The following is a 25,679-nucleotide window of genomic DNA, read 5'->3' on the forward strand; positions in this document are numbered from 1 at the left end:
GAGATTTATACATCATCTGAAAGATGAGCTTGAAAATCTGGCATCTGAGAGTGCAAAAAAATCTAAATACTGAGAAAATCGCCTTTAAAGTTGCCCAAATGAAGTTCTTAGCAATGCATATTACTAATCAAAAATTAAGTTTTTATATATTCACAGTAGGAAATGTACAAAATATCTTCATGAAACATGATCTTTACTTAATATTTACTTAATAATGATTTTTGGCATAAAAGAAAAATCAATAATTTTGACCCATACAATGTATTTTTGTCTATTGCTACAAATATACCCCAGCGACTTCAGACTGGTTTTGTGGTCCAGGGTCACATATTATACTATAACTATTCTTTAAGAAATAGTTCATCCAAAAAACGAATATTTGCTGAAATTTTACTCATTCTCAGCCTATCCTAGAGACTAAAGATTGTGATGCTTTAATCAGCTGTTTGACTTCTTATTCTGACGGCACCCATTCACTGCAGAGGATCCATTGGTGAGCAAGTGATGTAATGCTAAATTTCTCCAGATCTAAAGAAACAAACTCATCTACATCTTAAATGGCTTGAAGGTCTGGAAATGTCGTTTGACACTGCATTCTAATCAAGGGTGTTGTGACTATGTGAAAAAGTAAACAAATATATCCAATTACGATTTAATGAAGGATCATCCTATCAGCTCAGCTGTCTTTTTAGGCTTGCTGCTGATTGCATACTCATAATAGAATAGATAAAATAGATTTCATGGTGTGAGAGATAAGGTGATCATCCTGTGTCCAAATAAACATACTGAGACAACCGCTGGAAGTGAAAACATTACCATAGAAAAGAGAAGAGGAAAACAATGGCATGCCTACAGTATTTTGTTTCACCACACATTTCTTAGATATTGTGAGATCCAAACATCTGGGCCCTCTGGTGAAAATGCTTCTATTTTGCATTTGACTAATTTGCCCCTTTTTTTGTTTTCATGATAGCAGAACCCGAGCAAGATTGACTGAAACCTGATGACCATGCGCTGCATGATTTGAGATCCAAAGAGTATCTTGAGCTTCAATGGAAGAACATCTGACCTTCTTTACAGTCACGTGATCAATGTCACTAATTTGCTTATTACAATCTGAAATAGTTCTAATTCATTTACATTATGAAGTTTCTTTGTTTCTAACCTAACCCTAAGCTTTCAAAATGCAGAGACATTCAGTTACACATTCTGTTCCATATCTTCTGCACTGACCACTTTCACTATAATGACACTTGTCCAGCATTTGCATCTTTTATTTGCTACAATTTATACTTCTAGTTGGATGTGAAGTGCATTTAACTGGCTGTACTTGTAATCTAATATAATCTAATCAAAGTCTGTAAGCCTTGTCTGCATCGCCATATGTGCATTAAGACTTGCAGGACCTGTGTTTATGGTGTGGGTTTGGTGGTTATGGCTTCCGAGAGGAACCAGGCTGTTTAATGTGATGCCGAGTTTATGCCTTCAACCCTGGTTTCTGAATCCAGTTGTGTGGGTGATCTGTCAACAGTTCCCTCCTGTGAACTCCCCCCACCACCTCCTCTGGATCAGCCTACACTCCCCCGCATGCAGAGCCCATTAGAAGCCCCACATGAAAGCCACTGAATGGGCTCTTTCAGATTAGCACTGATCCCACATTGTTTATGCAGAGTAATTAGGAGCACACAGGAAAGCCCGGAGGTTAATTACAAAAGACTAGATAACAGTCATATCTCTGTCATGTCTAAACAAGCAATGCACTACAATGCTTTCGGAAACCCCAAACTAATTTTCCTGTTGCATCCTCTGTTTTATCTTTTGCTATTTCGATAGAAACTTAATGTGAGAACTGTGAAAGTGTGAGACTTCTGTGCTAAAAAAAAGTGTGAGATGTATGTGAAACTAAGACAGTTTGCAAAACAGACCGTCCTGGCCCAAAGTCACATTTTCGTTGAGTCAATGTTGGTGTGTTGGGGGCTGATCAAAATACACTCAAACTAAATAAAAGTACAGTGTTTACACTTTCAGGAGTAAATTCCTAATAAAGCTGAAGTCTATGCATATGAAATTAAGATCAGTAAAATTACACATCATCACCAAGATCCTCAGAAATTGGTACTGTAAGATGACCCTGACAGGAAACAGTACTCATATACCAACATTTCCATATCTTTTACTATTTTTAATTCATTCAATGTTTTACGCTACTGCTATTTCTTAAAGGCATAGTTCACCCAAAAAAAAAAAAAAAAAGAAAATTCTACTCCCCCTCATGTTGTAGCAAACCTGTAGGATTTTCTCTCTTCTGCAATACACATAAAATATTCAGATATTCTGAAGAATTCTGGTAACAAAAGTTTTGGTTGTCATTGACTACCTTTGTAATGACAAAATAATAATAATAATAATAATAATGACAACATGTAGACATTTCTCAAAATATCTTCTTTCATGTTCCACAGAAGAAAGAAAGTATGGAATGACATTAGGGGGAGTAAATGATGACAGAATTAAACATTTTTGGGTGAACTGTCCCTTATACATGACTGGCAGTTCCTCATTACATCTGAGTATCAAGTGAGACCCACTCCCCCAGTTTTCACTCACACACAGCAGATTTTCCGGATGAATGAAACAGGAGAGGGTCACATCAAACGGGTCTGCGCCACAGAACAAATAAAACACAAATCTGCTCTCCTCCTTGGCCCTGGATCCCCTTTCACGTTGCCCTTGGCTCCATTGATCTTCATGTGCAAAGTGTGTCAGATGGATAGGGAACAGGATCTGAGGAGGTGGAATGCATGTCCTTGCAGCTGCTGATATGATAGAGCTCAAGGTCAGGCCATCAGTGAAACAAACAAAAACCTTTAACAGTTAGTTGATGCATGATGTGTCATCATTTAGGAAAAAAAAAAAAAAAAAAAAAAAAAAAATATATATATATATATATATATATATATATATATATATATATATATATATATATATATATATATATATATATATATATATATATATTATATTATATAAATATATATAACATCGGGCTAAGCTCCGTAACTGAAAAAAAATTACACAGCAATCACAATGTCTGACTGAACCAGCTGCCATACTGACCCGGTTTCTTTTTGGGTGCAGCATTACGTGGATTTTGTGGCTGTTTGGGGCTCTGCTGCGCCATCTACTGACCCTTTAGTGCAACTGCATCATATATAATAACTACTGCCAGGCCACACCTGAATACAAGGGACCCAAGAAGAATTTGGACAAAATAGGTCATACATAGAAATGTAAAAATGTAATATCAAAATATCAAACCAAGTGAATGTATGAAAGCACAAGCACACTTTTCAAGTAAAACATTCCACAATTCACGCTTTTATATCAAAAGAATAACCAATTGATATATGTAAATCAAAATTAAGTCATTTTGTGAAAAAAAAAAATGAAGTTAGTCCTGAGAAAAGGTCTAGAATCATTTATTTCAGATGCCATTTGATGCGATCTATGTAATCTAGTGTAATGCCATTCACATGTTTAGAGTGGCACTTCCTGAAAAAAGCTGTAAATACATATATAAAACTATTGTTGGATAATCATACTAAAATATTGTTTTGCATACTGTAATTTAAATATATATACAGTAAGTTGTTACTGCATGTTAATTCTGTAATATCAAGCCCTCTATAGCATTGTCTGTCATTCATGCTGTGAATTAGGACTGTGAATGACACATCTACTATTTGAGGTGTAACTGAAAGCTATCATGTGCTCATCTAAAGATTTCAGTTGGCTTCCCTCCCCCTCTGTCTTCACTCAGCTCTCTGTCTCCACAGGGTAAATAAGTTATTTTATATGCTAATGATATGCTCTGGTCCAACAAAGAGCTTCTGCTCTCATGTGGGGCTGACTCTTTTGACCATTCAAACCAGCTGTTTGCTCTCTTTCTCCACACATATTGGCCAGGTTGTGAGAAGTTAAATTAAACTAAATATTTAAGAACCAGATTATAGCACCTCTAGAGGAGATTCCATGGAGATGGTATTTAAAAAAAAACATGCCTCATTTATTGAAGGTTTATTTTCAACATTGTGTTGTTTTAACACTGTCATGAATTAAAAGATATTATCATTGACACTGATGCCAGTCAGAGACTCTTACCAAGTGTCATACTCTTTATATGTTGGGACATCTGTTCAGACAGAGTGATGTTTCACTAACATCTGGCACTGATGGCCCAACACGTACATACACTACTGATATCAGAGTACAGTCTGCAAGGTTCATGTCCATTGTCTCATTTTGGCAAACACTCTATGGAAAGCTACTATGAAACTGTTCCAGAATTCACACTTCAAAAATACACTCCTCAAAATAAAGGTTCTTTAATGGCATTGATGGGTCCATAAAGAACCTTTAACTTAACCTTTAACTTTCCATCGCCAAAATGGATATTCTATTGCAGCAAAAAAAAAACTTTATTTTTAAAAGTATCCAAAAATGACTTCTTTTTGTTGTTGTTAAATTCTAAGGTAAAATGTGAATGAAAATATTAATAAAATGTCAAAATATTTATGATTTAAGACTATACGATGTCCCAAAACTATTAACCAGCCCACAATGTCTTTGTGAAGCCCACCCATGTATCAGAAAGCAGTGGGGGTGACCAGAGGCCAGCTGTAGGCCTGTAGGTTGAAGCTGGTGGAGGAAAGGGGCCTGCAGGCACCACCCTCTCATCTCATGCTGAGCCAAGTCTTTGTGATCGGAGATCCTGCCTCAGCACTGCCCATCTGTCCAGCTCCCAACAACACACATTCTCTCATTCATTAGTCAAACAGCAATCTGTTTGCCATGGCACACATCTACCTGGCTCCAGTCCATTTGTGTTCTCATCACATCCCATTAGAGAAACAATATTTGGGGGAAGGGAAGGGCTGAGTACTTAAAAACATGAGCACAGCCAGTCTCCTTCTTTACAAACTGATGGTTTATGAAATTTAGGTCAAATGTGAGTTGTTTGTTGGAGCAACAGGCATTTTGGCATGAATCATGGAATAAATGCTTTGAAGTAAAACAAGGTCTGCCACCTATCTGTGGAGAAGTGCTAGTGCCAGAGTGCAGCTTTCTTATGAAGTGAGGAAGAGAGGTGCTTTACTAGGGACATTGACAATTATTACTAGGATTTCACCTGTTATAATACCTTGTCAGGAATAAAAAGTGCTGAGATACTCAATTGAGTATGCTGTGTCAAATCAAAGTATCTTGCTAAAACATATTTGAAAGTAATAAATGTTCATACTTTTTGACAGTGCAATTTACGAGCATTTGAATTTAAGAAGCAAACATTTTTATTAGTTTCAGATTAGACTGATGAAAGAAAGAAGCTGAAGAGATTTTCTCAAGCTGCACAAAATTTAACTATTTTCTCAGTGTCCTATAAGGCTCCAAAACACCAAATTAAGCTAATTTGAAATTTGTCTATAAAAACTACAAATTCAGCAGCAGACATTTTTAAATGTGACTGTTGACTTAGGTTTGCTTATCCTCAAACATGGTTATAAGTAAAATTATTTGCTTGGTTGAAAGACTAATATTTGTGACTAACAGTTCATCGTGATCTCATGACAATGTATTTAACGTAAAATGTGGTTCTATAAAACGTTCATTTACCTATGTTTTTACAGGCACTAAAACGTACAATACTGACATAATTTCAGCATCTAAATGTACAAAACTGACGTATTGACGACAGCTAAAAATGAATCCTCATGAATACTGAAATCGCGGCATTCATTTTATTATTCATTGTTTTTAGTTGTCATATAAATGACCTTGTTTTCAATTGCATTATTAAATTAACTCGTTTACTTATGATAACATTTCGTTTTGTTGTGTGATTTCTGCTGCCAGCTCATTTCCAAGAATAGGCCTACATAAACAAGACTTCACTTTAAACCTAAAAATAAATAAAATTTCTGCAATCGTTTAACCTTTACTTTGTTTGCCATGAGTCATAAAAAGCATTGTCTCAGACATGTTGTGACTGACAACAGAACTATAAAATAACAATAATAGTAATAATTCATTACATTTATATAGTGCTTTTCTAAGCACTCAAAGCGCTCTACACTGTGTGGGGGGTATCTCCTCATCCACCACCAGTGTGCAGCATCCACCTGGATGATGCGACGGCAGCCATAGTCCGCCAGAACACACACCACACACCAGCTTATTGGTGGAGAGGAGACAGAGTAATGAAGTCAATCAGTAGATATGGGAATTGTAAGGAGGCCATGATGGTCTATGATGGTCAGAGGCCAATGGGCGAATTTGGCAAGGATGCCGAGGTCACACCTCTACTCTTTTGAAAGACATCCTGGGATTTTTAATGACCACAGAGAGTCAGGACCTTGGTTTAATGTCTCATCTAAAGAACGGTGCTTTATGACAGTATAGTGTGCCCATCACTATACTGGGGCGTTAGGACCGGGGGCAGGGTTTCATATTTTATTGAAGCTTCCCCGGGCGCTGCCATTGATTAGCGGACCCCCACCTGCTGGTAGCATTCCATTGACTCCCATTCATTTTGGCGTCACTTTGACAGCTAATAACTTTACATCTGAGGTGTTTAAAGACTCCATTTGTCCATTAATTATTTCTAAAGAAACACGAAAATGTATAAAAGGCTCCATTAACTTGTATCTTACATTATGGCCCCGTAGAAGCAGATTTAGTAAAAATAGGCTAACGATTGCGTCATAACCTGCAACTCTCTGTCGCACAGTAGAAAAATTACCGTATGGACAGGAGGAGAAGCTCGCAGGCAATCTTAACTTAATATGGCGTACTGGCGTTAAATTTAAAAATAAATAAATACTATGCAAAATGACAAAATAATTAATCAGAATACTTACCAAAATTTGCTCCTGTTCACGCTCGCCGTCTCTGCAAGATTCGGTGGTTGATTCAGATTTCTCTTGGCACAGCTATTAGAAGACTTTTTAATTCAATTGTCAGACAGGTTGCTCACGTCATATCTACGTCATCAAGCTCAGTTTGAGTCTGCGCAGTACGCTCGACCCCCAGAAAGTGCGTGCTTCTAATTGACTTCACTTGTCTCCATTGAATCCAATGGGGTCGCTGTGCCCATTTCTTTTACTGTCTATGGTTAGGACCCACACAGACCACGTGGTGAGCACCCCCTGCTGGCCTCACTAACACCTCTTCCAGCAGCAACCTAGTTTTCCCAGGAGGTCTCCCATCCAGGTACTGACCAGGCTCAACCCTGCTTAGCGTCAGTGTGCTACCAGACATGGGCTGCAGGGTGATATGCCTGCTGGTATATATATATATATATATAAATATATATATATATACACCAAAATACACCAAAAACGCAACATAATTACGAAATGAAACAATTTTATTCTTGTGCTGTAATCCAAATCTTCAGAATCCATACGACTGCGAGGAACAGACCCAAATCCAAGCCTTTATTCGGTGTTCTTCATCTCTGTCCCGAGCAGCGAGTCCAGCGACCATAAACAGTAAAGCCCGCGCTGACTGACGTGCTCTTTACAAATTCAAATGTTGACGCTTCATGAAACGACAGGTTTTACGGCAGGAAAATCTAACGCTCATTGGCCCTTGCCTGCATTTGTCACAGACTGCGACATGCCGTGTTTCTGTTGGGATTGGTGTGTTTGAATGATGTGAACGCCCTCACGAGTTCATGGAGTAGATCGGGAAAATTATCTGGATAATATTTTCAGCGATTAACAGCATAAATTCTGCTTTGCACCTCACACAACCTACCGACTTGCAAAAAGGCAGGCGTAAAAGCCTATTTTTTTTTTTAAACACCTCTGGCTCGTTTTTTTTTTTTTTTTGATGTGCAGTGTTAAAAACTGGCTGACCAATGAGGTTGGGGCATTTGCACACATTGACCTAACGACGAAGGAGAAGTAAGTAGACGAAAAAGATGCATCGAAGCAAGATGAATGTAGAGCTGCTGGTCTCATTAGTGTCTGAACACAAAAAGTTTTATGATTAACGCGACAGCGAGTACAAAAATCTCGATTAGAGGGAGTTGTTATGGAGAGGAATTGCAGATCAAATAGGATTCGATGTGTGGGTATTTCTGTTCTTCATTAAGCGCCATCTAATGTCAGGGAGTGATTTTGCACATTCACTCAGCTCATCGCCAGTGAAAATCGCTTGGGTATGAACCACAGACTGTAAAAAAGAATGAACACACAAGACGCATTGAAAAACGTCTTGAAAAAACGCTGGCGATAAGCGCGCGTTAATCGTCCCGTTATGCACGAGGCTTTATACTGTACAGAAATAGCTATGTTTAGGTTTAGAGGTAGGAGTGGGACTAACGACCATAAAAAATTTTTAATGCTATATTGTTACCAAAATGGTTATTTTCCTGCATATTTGGGTCAATTGCGTTTTATATCCTTTTATATTGACTATAAAATGGGTAGGTAAAGGGGTCTAAAAATCTAAATTGCATTTGACAAAATTATAAAAATGCATACTTGATATAAAATGGGTAGGTTTAGGTTTGGGGGTAGGTTATGTGGTTTTTGTTATATGTTATATTTTTTTGTTAATTTTTGGTTGTTGTTTTATGTTAACATCTTGATATAAAAGATGCGTAAATATTTTATGTTTTTTAGCTAAAAATACGTAACAATTTGTATGTTTTAAACGTTAAAATACGTCTCATTTGTAAGTTTCAGAATCAATAAAAAAAGTATGTTTTGTACTTGTTAATGTTACATATTAATACTTACATATAAACAATGAGACCAGACTGAATAGTTGTGACACCAAAATGAACTGAACTATTTGGTAAAGTAATTAAAGCTGCTATAAAATTCCCCCTATTTTCTAAATGCATGTAATTGACCTTGCTGTTAACAATTTTTTTTTTTTAAGCTTATGTTTAATCAGATTTTCATAACCATCCAGTTAAAGATCAGACTTCTCTCTGGTGACGTATACCAAAATTCATCAATTATTTAGTCAGCTTAAATCCTTTCTAACAACTGACTGTGAGATCACATTCAGATCTGCCTCCTTCAAATCAACTGATGGACAGAACCAAGTCTTGGACTATAAACCACTACATATGTCACAATATGAAAGAAAATATCTGTTGCTACTAAAATGAAATTTCAACACAGAGTTGAGAAATTCATTTTCTGAGATTACACTTGACTCCATTTGTGATTTGCTGTTGCAAATCTGCTTGTTATCTTGACAAGAAATGCTCTTATTTAACGATTTTGCTCAAGTTTCCATGTTCCTCACAGATATTAATTACTGGAAACACGAACAGATATTTGAATATGATAAATGTGTTATTTCAACAGGCTCTTCCCTCGAGTAGAACACCTGACCCATATATTCCATCCATTATGGAAATATCATCTCTTTTTGGAAGCCTTAATGTTCACAGTACTGGTTCTGTGGCTGTAGCTGGTCAAACTAATTTTTCATCATATCTGTAGACTAATTCCTCACTCTGGCCTCCTGGAACACAGACTGAGAGAGAAGAAATGAGGAGCCTCTGCTCTATGTCTCTACAGAGAAGTGAAAAGAGAAAATAGAGAGAGACAAAGGGAAAGACAGGATCAAAATTTCCAGACGTGCTTTGCCAATCCCCGCTGTCAACCTTCAATTGCCTTTTTAGGCATTGCAGCATGCATTGAAGGCATAGGTGGGATGAGGGTAGTGCTTACCTGTAGTAAACAGAATGGTCAACGGGACAGCTAATTAGATTGGGGATTCTTGTGGTTTCCCCCAGCTTCATTCACACAGTCATAAATTAAAACAAGGTGGCAGCTAATTGGTTGGGACTGCCGTCTCCAAGAGAGAGACCTGTCTGTCATTACCTGGCCTGTGCTTCTGCCTCTCTCTTTCATTTGGGTGCCCCTCCCATCATGCCCACAGACTTCATTTCCTTTTTAGGGCATAGCTGTCACAGACCTGGAGCAGGCTCTGGATTCCCCTTGCTTCCTTTCTTATTCAGTTCACCATGTTTCCTTCTTCATCCCTCTCTTCCTGTCAGAATGTGTAAAATTTTCTTTATCAACAAGCATGCTACGAAACACATTCTATAACACAGTAATAATTGATGATATTTGATGCCATTTTTAGAATTGTATTTAGACTGAAAGACTTCTCTGATTCACATCAAATTGAAGAAGCTACACTGGCATAGTAAACAGCTTTAATCATCAGAAGACCGTTTTTTCTATCAAAACACTAAACAACAACAACCCCCACCCCCCAACCAGATATTAAAAAAACACCTATGAACTGCAAAATAATGGTGTGTTCAAGTCATGTTAGAAAAGATTGTATTCGTGAGTTGAACACATATGAATGCCACCACAATGTCACAATTACGAGTGGAAACTGAGGATTTCCGAGATGAGAGCATGTCATTGAGATAAGATGGTGGACACAAAGGATGCAGCATCTGTAGTTGATGGTTAATTTGTTAAAATGTATGAAATTACTATTTCTTTTTATTTACAAAAAACTAGTTGCATGTACAACATTTATCATATATAACAATTCAGTTTACAATTTACATCTTTAGAAAACTTTATAAAAACATAAGCAAAAACACACCTGATTCACAAATATATTAATAATTTTGTAGAAGTAGAGTTTAAAGACCTTGCTGTATTTTTGTAGAAAATGTACATTGCCATCTTGCTCTGACCAAAGTGATCTGCACCTGACATCATAATTGCAATTTCCCAACTTATAAAATACAAACGTCGCAGGAAGACTTGAAAACACCAACAGTCCTGATCCATGAGGCCAGTGTGTACAATAACAAAAGATTTAGAAGTCATTTAATCTAATATGTAATTATATTGATGATTCTGAAAGTATCACAGACATGCAGAGAAAACATGATTTGATTATGATTATTCAAGTGATTAAATCAACAGTTTTCCTGTAACAGTCAAACAAGGGGAATAATAGTATTTGGGGTAAATGGCCACCCTTTTTAAGGGGCTGAAGGAGTGAAACAGTGGCTGAAAACCACTATGGTCAAAAATGCCAAAACACAGTTAGATAGTTCTAGAAAACACTTCCTCATCCTGAACCCAAGAAGGAACAGACTGCAGAAATCATAATGAAGATTCAAGTCTGAAGTACACCTATAAAATCAATGTTCATCAAAATGTAAGTGAAATGTACATAACTATTTCTATAAACATCTAGAGATAGACCGCCACTGCATTTACATTATTTGTCAAACCAAACTTATCAGACCATTTTTTGTAAACAAATTATTGTTTCATCAATATTCAACAAGAAAACTCTGACAGTACTTGATCTTGCAAATGAATATTCCATTTAAACATTCATTACCTCCGTCCAGACTTTACATGACAATGGTTTTCCAGAGTGCTCGTTTTCCTTTCTAACAGGCAGCAATATTTAGACACAAAAGCAGGTGAAGTGACGTCAGCCCTCATCTAGTAAACAGAGCATCGACTAGTCAGTCATACATAAAGAGTGGTGGTGGGATGGGCACACAGTATATGAAGACAAACCCTTCCAGACTCAGCCTGTAGGGATTTTTTTTTTTTTTCCATGGCTTAGCAAAATTATTGCTGCAGTCATGGTACCCTTAAAGGCCGCTGACTGACCCTCTGTTGCCTGCGGCAGTTGGCTTGGCTGTGTTTTTAGGAAGGGAGGGAGAGAATGAAATGCTGCTGAAAGAGAGGGGATCAGGGTGGAGAGGCTTCCCAGTTCAGAGGTGGAGCTAAAAGAGAAAGAGGCCAGGCATAGGGCCAGCCAGAATACTAAGCATCTCAATTTCAATACCCCATAAAACAGCAGAGCCCCAAAAAACAGCCGTGCCTCCTTCTTTTAGAATTGTTCATGCACTGAAAAGAGGAAAGATCCTATGCTTACCAGAGAAGGTGTGTGAAAAGCTGGTTGCATTACAGTCAAAAAGTAGGTCACAGTATGGAAGATTCAGCTTTAATAAAGTCTGAATGTGAATAATTAACGGCATTAAATCCTGAATGACGTGAATAAATTAGTTGGCTTAAAATGCTAATTCCCCACTTGAATGCGTGATTCCTGAATTGCGAGTCAGTGAGTTTTAAAGCTTACTTAATATCAGCAGCCTTTATATTCACTTTGCTGCCTCATTACATGGTTAACAGGCCCGAGTCTTCCAGCTGTGCAAAGCCTGCATTATGTAACATTAGGAAAGGGGGATGTTATTCCTGACCTACATTCTGTATGTTGGGAACGCCTGCACTGAGCAGTGTCGTGAACTATAGTCCTCATGTTCAATCTGTTTTTAAACAGTTTAGTCACCTTAAACAGCATTTGGGGGCCTTCAAAACAAAGATCTTATTTTTTAATCCATGAAGGTATTTTTCTTATGTTCTACATTTTTAATAAAAACACTAATAAGGTTAAAATCTACATTTCCCAAGATGTACTTTGCTCACATACATTGAATGGTTAATGCACATTTGAGTGGCTGTTGACTGATACAAGGGCTTAACTCTTAATTACAGGGTCATCAGGGTCAGCTTTCCATGAGCCAATAAGATTTAGTTACATAAGAGCTGCAGGTAATTCTAGTGGCGCTCAGGGAACGTCTTGCTGTGCCTCCATGAAAGTAGACTTTGACATGGGCAAACATTCACCCAAAAACCACTGTTTCATCCCACAATGTCAAGTTGATGATTACCATGCATATGGGCTCAACCATACCCACCCTAACAAAACTTTTGAGTCAAGAGTCATGGGCACAGTCTATAATTTTCCTCTCTAAAGAACAGTTGTGGCACTGGGCAGTGAACACACTGAGACCTAAACATAATTCAGACTGGATCTTCATTGACAAATGTGGTCACTCGCTTTTGTTTTCTCAGCCAAAGGGAGGGAGAGGGGAAATCTTTTGTGTCCGTCAATCTTAAACATGACACTGGTTCAGTCAATAATCAACAAATAACAATCTGCTGAGAAGAATTTACCACCTTGTAAACCAAAGGAAAGGCTGCTGTGACCACATCCACAAGTCAATTCTGAAGATATATGATTCTGCTACAACACAATGCCATTTTCTCTCACAAATCCAGCTGAAGGAAGTGACCCTGAACTCCTTTAAAGATCTCAGCCGCTGGAAATCAATTAGCATATTATGTCATGGAATTTTGTAGAGAAAAAGGAAATCAGAAAGTAGTCAGAGCTTACAAGGCAAGAGTTGCACGTCTTCAGAGCCCAAACAAAGCACAAGCTGAGTGTGCAATGAATGAGACGCATGCTTTGATGACTAAGTTTGGCAATCACTACCTGCTAGTCCTCTCCATATATGGAGGCTGAGAAGTTGAAGATAAAGCTAAGCCCCGCCCACCAGCTCTCTACTCATAATTGTTTGCTGTCTAAACAGTGTAAGGAGGGGCCGAGCATGAGAGTGACAGTGCGAGTATGCGAATGTGTGCTTGTTTGGGAGCGGTAGATTAAGAGTAAAAGTGAAAGAGATTTTGAAAAAGAGCGAGAGATTGTTGATTGTATATCTGGCTTAATGAATTGTCAAACATTAGTGTGTGAAAGTGCAATGTGAGCGAATGATGTTGAGAGAACATTGCAAAAAAACGAGAGATGAAATCAGCTATCTAAAGTTGAGACATCATCAGTAATCGCTGCCCTGCCAAGGCTGACTATATATGGATATGACCTCGCTGTCATTATTTAAAACCACTTCCTTCTTACTCATAGTGAGGCAGATTTGGAGGCAAACCTTCAGTTTTTCACTAAAGAAATGAATAAGGAACACTGTTGCTTTAACTCAAATAAACAAAACAGAAATCCAACTGTAACCTAAAGGAAATACTACAAACAAATATCAGAAACATTTCTGTATATTGTGAAGGTTTAATTTACATAAAATACTCTAATATGCAAGCATGTGTGAAGGAAAGAGACTCACATTGTGCAGTTTGAAACTGCAGCAAAACAAAAGTAAAAACTTCTTTAATTAAAATTCCCCAGCATCTCTGACCAAGCGCTGCTTCATTCATTAGGCCTAGAAGTTTCAATCTGATTTCCATGAAAAAGTCCCATGTGACAAGGTCCTTGAATTCTTGACATTGTTACCATGTGACACACTTAAAGATTTCCTTTTAAGGCGGTTGCTGTTACATCGACTAGAGGGCGAGGCCTAACACAGCCAAAGTGCACAAACCGTCTACAGTAAAAGCCCTTGAGAAAATAAATATGAAGAATCCTTTTGCGGACAAAGTTAGAGGAAAAATGCAGCACAAGCCAAGCTGAATTCCTTGTTATATTGTATCTTATCTCTCTGCATGAAAATTCTTCACATATCTGGTGATGTCAAGGGTTCCTATCATACACAAATGTCAAACATAGTTTTACAGGCTTGTGTATGAAAACATTTTACTTTTACAAAAACATAATTGTAAATGATATTATATTACACTGTGTTAAATGTACATTACTTGTAAAATATTGTACATTTACAAAAGCCACTCTTTCCGTTGGCTATTATTCTGAGCATTGCGCCACACCTGTGCCAAAAGAGCTCCCAAATTGCTCTACAAGAAAGGACTTGCCTATTTCTTTCACATTGCACAGTCAGTGCATTTCAAGCCACTGAAAATAAGATAAAGAATTGCAAGGATTGTGGCAAAAGGTTACAAACAGAGCAGTCATCAGAAAACCTTAGTATGGTTTTCCTTTCGATTGCTCATATTTTAAACACAATGTTATGCTAAGTCCCAAAATGATTTCTTTTTTTCCAGCATTCTATTAATGAGTGATGAAATGAGATAAACATATAAAACAACTAAACAAATAAATGCCTTCTGGTGGAGGGAATTATATTATTAAAAAAATCAGGCAATACAATTAGACAATAAACATGATCTTTATAAGCTCTTGAGCAATTCTGCTTAAAGTAATAAAGCAATCATATGAGCTGGGCAGCTGTTTACAAAGTAATAAAAAAAACTGTTTGTGTGCTCTAATGTTGTCTTTTACACATCAGTGAGAGTGAAGCGTGTATTGCACATCAAGCAGTAAGTAAGTACTACTCAGCTGTACATTCCTGAGTTGGCAACACCAGAATATTTGAATCTGATTTCCTGTGCAAACTTGCAGAAGAAATGACATCCCTTAAAAATTAACTTCCTCTAAGACATGCGTAGGTCATTCCCTTATTTGGCAACTAACAATGGCCTTTGGTTTTCATCCTGTGGAATTTGAATCTTTTAAGGAAGGAGCTACATTCCAATGAGCATATTTACTTGACTGGATCAGATCCGAATCTGTTGATACTCAAAGTTAAGAAAATCTGTGTAAATGACAATTGTTTAGTAGTTAATTAGGTCAGTGCTCAGCTATTGGTTAGACTTGAAGTTATAATGTATGTTTTGTGCACTGATGACCCAAACATAGGTCTCTGCCAATATTAATGCTGGATCTGGGCCTTGGTACAACTCACACAGTCTAGCCAAAGATGTTGAGAGTGCCACACCTAATCAGTTTCACGTAGACATCACTCAGGAATGGCAGATATTTCATGCACAAGAGACATTAATACGAAACTCTTCAGAATAAAAGGTCTGATGAATAGGGTAGTGACAAAATGACAGCAAGCTTTCTTTACAATATTTAGATAAAGTTTCCGGTGTAGTCAACATGACTGTTATTATTTGAAGACACTAATCTGGTAATTTCTTTTAAGAAAACCAGAGCTTTTATGATCTGAAAGGAACATTTCAATCTTGTATTAAGTGTATGCTATGTTGAAACCGCTCTCTGATATGTAAAATTCTATTATGATGCAGGATCTCTTTCCTGCTAGCATTACTCAACTTCCTGTAGCAGGCTTAGGCGATGCTGCTTGGCACAGTAATCTCTCCCATGCTGGTTTAAAGGCTGACTGAGTCTCCATGTCTGACTCATTCCAGAGCCAATCCCTGCTCAGCCCTCCTCTCACGAGCAGACAGATGGTGGAGGGTAGATTAGCAGGCCTAGGGTCCTGGTCGAAAAATAGATATTTCTAGAAACTGACCGATATGGTAGTACCATCTCACATGCCCCTTCGGCTCTGGGTAAATCCCAATGCACTTGGAGAGGAAATTTGCAGGCCACACAGTAGTGGAACCAAATGCATTAATCCTACATTCCAGTATGTCAACTGATCATAAGCAGGCATTGATAATGCATGGGCTTACAATGGTAAGTAGGCATTTTATGCAATCTCTGAAGAAATTCTATCAATACGTTCAGTTATATCAATACATATGTTATGTATATCTACTAGCAGTAGTCAAAGTGGGGGAGGTGTGTCAATCATGGACGATTTTTATATTACTTGATTTGTTCATTTTTTTGTGACCACCCATGCTTAACATCCTTTCGTTCATGAACAAGATTCCTCAGGTGAACTAATTAATTCTGTTTACTGCACACATTGTATGTGATTGTCAAGTGATAAAAGAACGAAGGCCCAGTTGAGGAGTCAAGTAGTCATCAATCATTTCTCATGATTTGTCTTTGGCTTCATTATCATGATTTTCTAACCCGGAATATGATGAAAGTTGATGAAAGACATATTGACATAGAGATCTGGATATTGGGGGAAAAAAAAAAAAAACTCAAATAGCTCAAATAAGCAAAATGACCTGATTAAAGTTTTGTTTATCTTCCTGAATGAGATTCAAAGATCCAAGACATTAAAATGATCAGATTTTTACATCACTACAGCGAGTATAACTTTTTTAAAAAGAGAGTGCATCATGTACACTGTAAAAAAATTAGTGTAATTATAACTGTAAAATATTGTAAAAATGCTACAGAAAAAACTTTTAATAGGTTAACAGTAAGTTCCCGTACTATATACAAGGAAAAAGTGTAAAAGATCTAACCAGACATTTCATGTAATTTTACAGTACAATACTGCTAATTATACAATTTTTAGAAGTAAAAAAGAACAAATCAATGTATAATTTACAGTCAAAAGCTGTAAACTGATATTCCCAGAATTCCCTGCATGACTCCACATTTGAAAGTATTTTGTTTAAATAATCATGTTTCTCAATAGTTTTTGTTATCAGTTACGTACGTTTGGGTTTTAAGTTACATCTTCTGTTGTTTGCTTAATATTTATTGCATTATTTAAGTGTCGTGTGTTACCATGACAGTGTTTTGTGTTTGTGTGAAGGACTCTGTCTACCTTCTATATATTATATATACTTCAGCTTGTGGAAAAGCTACTTGTGATGGACTTTGATTTTTCACATGGCTTTCTCTTTTACCACCTGTTGTCAGTATATGTTAAGGGTACAAAACAGATTTTAGTAGTAGGAGAAATTTACTGGTTTACATTCAACATTTCTTCTTTCTAAATTACAGTTTTATACTGTAAAATTCATAGTTCTGTAAATGTGTTTAGAGTTTTTCTGTTTTTTTTACAAAATTATTCTGGCACATACAGTAGCCAAAATTTTTTCGTAAAAACTACAGAATTTTTGTACAGTGTAAACATTACCAGAAGGTGCCAAAACATATGCAGCATTAAAAGGATAGTTCACCCAATAATTTAAAATCCTGTATGACTTCATTTCTTCTGTGGAAAACAAAATAATTTTTTGTCTGAGTGTTCTGAAGAACTGTTTTTGACCACAGAATAACTGTTTTGAACCCTAGTAACTTTCATTTTATGGACAAAAACAGTTCTTCAAAAACTCCTCCACAAAAGAAATAAAGTTATACAGGGTTGGGTTGATATGAGAGTTAAAAGTACCAGAATTTTATTTTTTTGCATATGAATGACAACAAACCCAGACTCAACAGGTATGCAGAGCTATGTTTGTCAACCGTATACATGCGGACAGCCATATTTGGGACCTGTGGTCCACTACCCATTATTACAGCAAAGAGGAAGTGAAGCTTTGGTATGGTAAGAAAGGACACAGTCACAACTGTTATGCTGAGGAACACAAATGAGGAACAGTGGGTTTTTTTCTTGGTTAGTATCAAATCCTGTTGCATATGGTTTGACAGCATAAACGAAGATACAAGAGATTTCTCTGTCTGCAATAGTTCAGCTCAGAATCCCCTCGGAACATTATTTGGTTGAATGTAAAACCCCCATATATGCATCTCAAATCAACCATTACTGCATAATACTTGAGTCAGAAAAGTATCTAATTTGTTTACATGCATATAAGGAGATGGATGAGTACATATGGATCCTTCTGGGTCATAAAGTGGGGGGATAATCCAATCTCTACACTAAGAGGCCAGCTGGCATTATGTGACTTCCTTTCTAGCTTGAGTATCTGGCTTTACACACCATCAAGCAAAAAAGTATAAGTGAATCTAAAATCAATCGGTGGTCCTTCTGCTATTTGTGGGGGGCAAATTTTGGCCTTCTGCTGTGCTTCAATGCTTATTTCAAGATGAAGAGTGTTTCTGTTCAACACTTAAACGTGTGGAAGAACAAAAGAAAAGGCTAGTTTGGTGATCGGGATAGTATATTACTGAACTGAGGGAAATGATCAGTCAGACAACAAATGTCAGACAAATAGTTTTCTAAATGCAACAGATTTCACAAAAACAACACACACCCAGAAAGTGGTCCTTTGAGAAGAACTTCATAATTATGTTTCTTATCTTGTTGCAAGTGTTGCTTAGGTATCAGAAACAAGATAAGAACTTCAGCACTCTCAAGTACAATGACATTATCATGGTGATAGCCCACAACATAATTTTTATTGCTCTGGACGTCTTATGTCATGGGGCAAAGCTGAACATCATTAGGATAGTACCTTATTTAGAGATGAATGGGAATGCTGAAGTGGGGACAGGCAGGCTGCTATAAAGGAAGGGCGGTGGTCCTCAGGGGAACTATGGACTCACAAAAGCACATCTGCTGTAACAAGACCCCAGTCCAATCTACAAAAGTTACAAAGAGAAGCATGGCTGTTCAAAATAAAATACCAACTGCATTGGAAGATGCATGTCACATCACATTAATCACAGTATGGTGCCTAGTTACTATCTGCTAATCTTACAGCAACTTGTGTTTTTATAAAGGGCAGATGGATGTTTGGCATTCTTTGAAAAGAAAAAAAAAAAAAACGCTGGGGGATGGGAGGAATAGACCATATTGATGAGTATATGTCCTGGTTGTAGATAAAATACTTTTAGACATTTTTACTTTTGGGCCTATATACAGTAAATATTATCTCAATAAATCGTACAATGTCATGCATGGTTTAATTGCCGAAGCTAAAATTTTAATACAAATAATACAAATTTGTTGTGCGCTGTTTGAGCCATAACTTATACTCAACTTTCGATATCTAAGGATTCAATTCAGAGAACATCATTTCATGTATTTTACAAGTTAGGAAAAGTGCTCAAAACTTTAAAAGTGTCCCGTTAAAAAATGTTGTAAATGTACTGAAGACGAAAAACATTAATATAAGCCACAGAACCACACTATCCTTGATATCAGCAAGAGATTTTGACATTATCAGCTGTTTTTGTTTATAACTGCCATTGAAGGCCATGTGCATTACTCCCAAGTTGCACGAAAGTCACATGCAGCTTCCCAGCATCACTGCTGTTCAAGCACAGCCTTATCTATTATTCAAACCGTGGCAACGTCCGAAATATGCAAGAAATATTTTTTATTTAATGAAGTTGACCATGAACGCCTACACTGTGTTCTTATGCGAAGAAAACAATGTTTTCAATATTTATTTATTTTATTTATTATTATTATTTTAAATCTCTCCAGCGCATAAGTCAAAGTTAATTTGTCTGAACGGATATCAATAATGTGTAATATATTTCCGAATGAGAAGCCAGCCTTGCCTTGAAACATCTACATCATTTCAGTGGTCAAGACTTGAATGCTAAGTTAACGTCATGTCTAATATAAACCTGGGTTAGGCCCACATACAGCCCTCAGCAGCTAACATTACTATCTCTCCCTTTATCATCTTTATCACATAACATGCACACACCTAAGCACGTAAAAATATTACTCCTGTGAATTTTGTGTAGGCAACTCACAATTACAGGAATGCAAACCTGATTCATCGCAGGTTTCACTGAAAACATTACCTAATGAAACCAGCTAAGTTAGTGGCTTCTCTGCTACAGTATACAGTCAATGTCACTTTGTTGTTATCCTCAATTCAATGAAAAACAACGTCAACCCTATTTAGCATAGAGAAGCACTACACATAAGTATTATGGTATTATTGTGAATACAATAAGAAGTAAATGACCTACAGAGCTGCTGCTGTGTTAGATTGTAAACACAACACAGGATCAAGGAGGTGTCCGTCACTATGACCAATACTAGACTTTTGGACAGACTGAAAAGAGCCTTACTGGCGTTTTCACAACAACATACGTGAATACCGAAAGCAATGCATTAAAATTCGCTAACAAAAAGCCAACTTTGATCAAAATCGCCTAGGCCCGGCTCTTCAAATAGTCTAGCTTCCCCTTCTTTCGCTCTCGAGTTGCTTGCGAGAAGCAAGTGTAGCAATGTGCACGCGACAGCCGGGTGTGTGACGCCGGACCAATCAGAGCGCAGAGCTCCGAAAGTTTACCTTTTATGGCTAGAGCCGGGCATCTGCCGTCATATAAAAGAGCGCGCCCAGCATCTCAGCCTCACTTTGAGCTCCTCCACACGCAGCTAGTGCGGAATATCATCTGCTTGTAACACATTCTCTTAAGTCGACAAACCCCCCCAACCTAAGGTAAGTCGATTTGTGAGCTTTTTATTACATTATTAATTCGTTAACGTTAATTTAAGAAGTTAATTATCATGTACAAATGAAGATTTAGTTGAAGATTGAAGTTAACTTACCGGTAATTTCGCAGTTTGCGTCAAGTAACGTTACAAACTTTTGCTTAAATGTTAGTTATTCTGTATTAACATGTGGTAATCGTGATACATGTCTGCTGTGTTATTTTAATTCTATGTAAGTTAGTGGATATGTCAGGTGGCAATGACGGCACCCGTTGTATGCACGACGTTGAATGGGCCGGTGTGAAATAAGCGTTAAACCCTTTTAACATCGAGATGTGCCCTGGATAACAGTGATTTGACGGCTGTAAATATGTACAAGTGTAGTTTTAAAGATGTTTGCGAGGCATGTTGCACACTTGATGGGTAGCCGGCATGGGCAGCTCTTTGTGCAGGCGGTGCTGCAGCAGGGTGTGACCTACTTTAGCTAACGTTAGCCGGCTAACAGCCTTCATCTGCCGCCCTTACCCTGATGAAACAATCATCTCTTTTGATATTCAAGTGATCAAAGACGCGTCTATTCGCTCACTTTCAGCGCGTCTGACACCTTTTAGTGAAAATGGCTTTTTCTAGCATAGTGCAGCCCTTCAGTCTTTCAGTATGACTGAATAAGATTAATTCAAGTACGTTATTCTACGTTAACTATTAAAGCTTTATTAAACGTAAGGTAACGCGAAGTTGGTCAGTTTTAATAACCTGAAGTGTTCTTAATTTTTTTTTTTTAATGGTGGTTATAATCGTGTTGGAGAAAGCAGGTTTTCTAATATAAACTGAAAGGGCTGAGGAAGATCGTGTTTAGTGTGAAGTCTGCTCGTGAGGAGTCAGTGAAGGGACTGCAGATCTGTGACGCAGTCATTTCGGGCAGACACCCGCCGAATTTCGGTTGTGTAATTGATACCAGGCGAGGACGAAGAGGATGTAAAACTTCATTTGTGTAGAATTTAGGGAGTGGCCCTGGCGTGATGAATGTCGAAATCTGTTCCTTTTTACTGAACCCTACGACTCTGGCTGAGTGCCACACTGCCGGCAGCCGCAAAGCGGCTAAAACCATTGCCTTTTATGGTAATAATGAGAGAATGCAGAGGGACTTCCTTTGTCTGGCATATCTGAGGCGCGCATTGTCACTCTAGCACCCACTAGCGGTCAGACTGTAGAATGCAGCACGAAACAGGAAGTTGACTCCACGTGGTCACATGCTCACTGAAGCACTCTTGTATGGCAGCTGTGCACTTCTAAACAGGGTTTCTTATTCTTTTGCAGTTCAGCCATGGATGATGAAATTGCCGCACTGGTTGTTGACAACGGATCCGGTATGTGCAAAGCCGGATTCGCTGGAGATGATGCTCCCCGTGCTGTCTTCCCATCCATCGTGGGTCGCCCCAGACATCAGGTGAGAAACGGAGGATTAATTTCAGGATGCTAAATGAGTTTTTACTACTTAGTTCCTTGACGTTTATCTAATTTTAACATGCTTTTGTCTTATTACAGGGTGTCATGGTTGGTATGGGACAGAAGGACAGCTACGTTGGTGATGAGGCTCAGAGCAAGAGAGGTATCCTGACCCTGAAGTACCCCATCGAGCACGGTATTGTCACCAACTGGGATGACATGGAGAAGATCTGGCATCACACCTTCTACAACGAGCTGCGTGTTGCCCCAGAGGAGCACCCCGTCCTGCTCACAGAGGCCCCCCTGAACCCCAAGGCCAACAGGGAAAAGATGACACAGGTTGGTTTTTGGCCATCAAGTGGTGCTTTGACGTCTATTGTCTGTCCTGTTACCTCATTTTAAGTTCTCCTGTTCATTCATTCACTTCCTCCAGGCTTTGTGTCCTCTGAGCTCCTGAGTTTCTCCTCTTTTGCTGGAAGCAGCAGGTTATCTATACTTTGCCTGCCTGTTTTTGCAGTTTTCTGCCACACTCCCTTATTCTTTCTGCACTTGTTTCTTTACTCCAGATTTCCAACTAACCTCTGCATGGATGTGTGGATCGTGTGCTGTAACTGTTTTGAGCATGAAGTTAACTTCTCAAACCCTCTCTTTCCAGATCATGTTCGAGACCTTCAACACCCCCGCCATGTACGTTGCCATCCAGGCTGTGCTGTCCCTGTATGCCTCTGGTCGTACCACTGGTATCGTGATGGACTCTGGTGATGGTGTCACCCACACTGTGCCCATCTACGAGGGTTACGCCCTGCCCCATGCCATCCTCCGTCTGGACTTGGCTGGCCGTGACCTGACTGACTACCTCATGAAGATCCTGACCGAGAGAGGCTACAGCTTCACCACCACAGCTGAGAGGGAAATTGTCCGTGACATCAAGGAGAAGCTCTGCTATTTGGCTCTTGACTTCGAGCAGGAGATGGGCACCGCTGCTTCCTCCTCCTCCCTGGAGAAGAGCTATGAGCTGCCTGACGGACAGGTCATCACCATTGGCAATGAGAGGTTCAGGTGCCCAGAGGCCCTGTTCCAGCCATCCTTCTTGGGTAGGTGTCCTAACAAACATTACCCTGCTCTGTGTGTGTACTTCCAGATTTGCATTGGAGGAGATTTGAAGAACTTGGGTTAACCATTCATCTTCCTCTTGCAGGTATGGAGTCTTGCGGTATCCATGAGACCACCTTCAACTCCATCATGAAGTGTGACGTCGACATCCGTAAGGACCTGTATGCCAACACTGTATTGTCTGGTGGTACCACCATGTACCCTGGCATTGCTGATAGGATGCAGAAGGAGATCACATCCCTGGCCCCCAGCACAATGAAAATCAAGGTGAGCTAGGCTCTGAATTATGACTTGCCTCTCATATCAGTCTATAACTGAACATTTGTGTCAGCTCTGCATCTTGCTAATTGTTCATCTCTCTCCACAGATTATTGCCCCACCTGAGCGTAAATACTCTGTCTGGATCGGAGGTTCCATCCTGGCCTCCCTGTCCACCTTCCAGCAGATGTGGATTAGCAAGCAGGAGTACGATGAGTCTGGACCATCCATCGTCCACCGCAAATGCTTCTAAATGGACTGTTACCACTTCACGCCGACTCAAACTGCGCAGAGAAAAACTTCAAACGACAACATTGGCATGGCTTGTTATTTTTGGCGCTTGACTCAGGATCTAAAAACTGGAACGGTGAAGGTGACGGCAATGTTTTTTGGCAAATAAGCATCCCCGAAGTTCTACAATGCATCTGAGGACTCAATGTTTCTGTTTTTTTCTTTAGTCATTCCAAATGTTTGTTAAATGCATTGTTCCGAAACTTATTTGCCTCTATGAAGGCTGCCCAGTAATTGGGAGCATACTTAACATTGTAGTATTGTATGTAAATTATGTAACAAACCAATTTGTGGTTTTTGTACTTTCAGCCTTAAGATCTTGGGTTATTTTTTTTTTTTTTTTCTTTTGTTCCCAAAAAAATGAATCTTTACCATTCAAGCTGTAAAGGTTTCCATTCCCCCTGGGCATATTGTAAAAGCTGTGTGGAACGTGGCGGTGCCAGACATTTGGTTGGGTCAACCTGTACACTGACTAATTCAATTCCAATAAAAGTGCACATGTGTAAGACATCCTACTCCTGTGTGACTTCCTGTTTGTCCTAAATGAACCTGCTCAAGTCTTCTGGTAGATTCCCTCTTTAATAAATGCAGTCTTGCTTTCCTTAAAGGGTTGTGGACCTTCACATTTCTTTAGTTTTCTTCAATTAGAGCACTTGAGAGAATTGGAAATGGAGGTTTTCTTGGCCTGACAAATTTAGATTTTTTTTTTTTTAAAAGTATACAATCGATACTTTATTCTCAGTGGCCTATAATGCAGAATTTGCTCAAATGATCTTTTAAGAATATCAGATTAAACAAACAGTATACAGAGTGCATTTGTCTAAATTATCTACTCTGCTTCTCCTGAAATTACAAATGGTGTACTTAAATTTAGTTTGAAACTGCCTTTAGCCTTGGTTAAGCCTCCATTGGATCAAGTTATACCAAGGCTTTGTGAGGCCATTTTTTAGTTTTTTTTTCTTGGAGGTTAAAAATGTCTGCCAGCATGGCTGACATAAACTGTTCATGCATATAAACTCAAATGTGTTACCAAACATGACTTTGGGTCTGCTAAAGTATGTAAGAGAATAATCAAGCTTCTATTAAAAGTTTATGTAACTGACCCAAGGGGCTAACAAATTGACTTTATTTAATATTAATCAGTTTCTGACGATATTATGGAGCGGTTGCGGATGCATAATTGCACCTTTATATTGATAAAGTCTACAGTACATCTTTGTAAGAGAGCATTATGCCACCTTCTGGTCAGATGGTGCTGCATTTTAATTTGTGCTTCTCACAAGAGTACAGCAGATGGCGCTACACTCACAGTAAACTAAGTTCTTGTTGCTTTGCTTTAAGAAAACAGCCACTAAACAGAGACCAACTCAATCAAGGTGCAAGAGACTCGGTGTTTTCTCCTGGGAAGAATCCCCAAAAAATATTTTAGTAAATAGAAAAACAAAACGTGGCACATATCCAATTTGCGCAAACAATATACTCTAATAAGTGTCTGCTGTATTTAGGTTGATCCTGGTCTGCTTGAACTTCGGTTATTGATGTAGTGGATATACTTATAAATATGGGTGGCCTAGTTGCATGTAATTTACTGCAAGCTGCTCCTCGTCTGACAGCACTTGATGAAAAATGATCAAGACATTTTCCTGCTGTGTACATCTGTGCGAGTGTAGCTACAGCATAATACAGATTGTGCTTTATTAATAGCTGAGGTAACTTTCGGTGGATTGAATAACAACATCAATATTCATTATTTATCTAACCA

At 38.3% G+C, this 25,679-nt stretch overlaps 1 protein-coding gene and 1 long non-coding RNA gene across 3 annotated transcripts; one reads left to right on the top strand and one right to left on the bottom strand.

The window, feature by feature from the left end:
• Nucleotides 1-973: 973 nt before the first annotated feature.
• Nucleotides 974-20,620, bottom strand: LOC109092411. 2 transcript variants are annotated; one of them, XR_006154200.1, is made up of 5 exons: nt 20,341-20,620; nt 18,864-18,990; nt 9,756-10,077; nt 3,118-3,236; nt 974-2,816 (listed from the first exon to the last, which is right to left on the bottom strand). It is a non-coding gene; the product is annotated as an uncharacterized LOC109092411 (long non-coding RNA). The 2 variants fall into 2 exon arrangements; XR_006154201.1 differs by lacking the exon at nt 9,756-10,077.
• Nucleotides 20,621-20,668: 48 nt separating this feature from the next.
• LOC109092410 (actin, cytoplasmic 1-like) lies at nt 20,669-24,432 on the top strand. The gene is made up of 6 exons (XM_042720140.1): nt 20,669-20,816; nt 22,127-22,256; nt 22,355-22,594; nt 22,911-23,349; nt 23,454-23,635; nt 23,736-24,432. Exons 2-6 carry the CDS (start codon nt 22,134-22,136, stop codon nt 23,877-23,879), a joined length of 1,128 nt encoding a protein of 375 aa, XP_042576074.1. The 5' UTR covers nt 20,669-20,816; nt 22,127-22,133; the 3' UTR covers nt 23,880-24,432.
• Nucleotides 24,433-25,679: the final 1,247 nt, after the last annotated feature.

Source organism: Cyprinus carpio, chromosome B3 (genome assembly GCF_018340385.1).
Source record: "Cyprinus carpio isolate SPL01 chromosome B3, ASM1834038v1, whole genome shotgun sequence".
Classification (NCBI taxonomy): domain Eukaryota; kingdom Metazoa; phylum Chordata; class Actinopteri; order Cypriniformes; family Cyprinidae; genus Cyprinus; species Cyprinus carpio.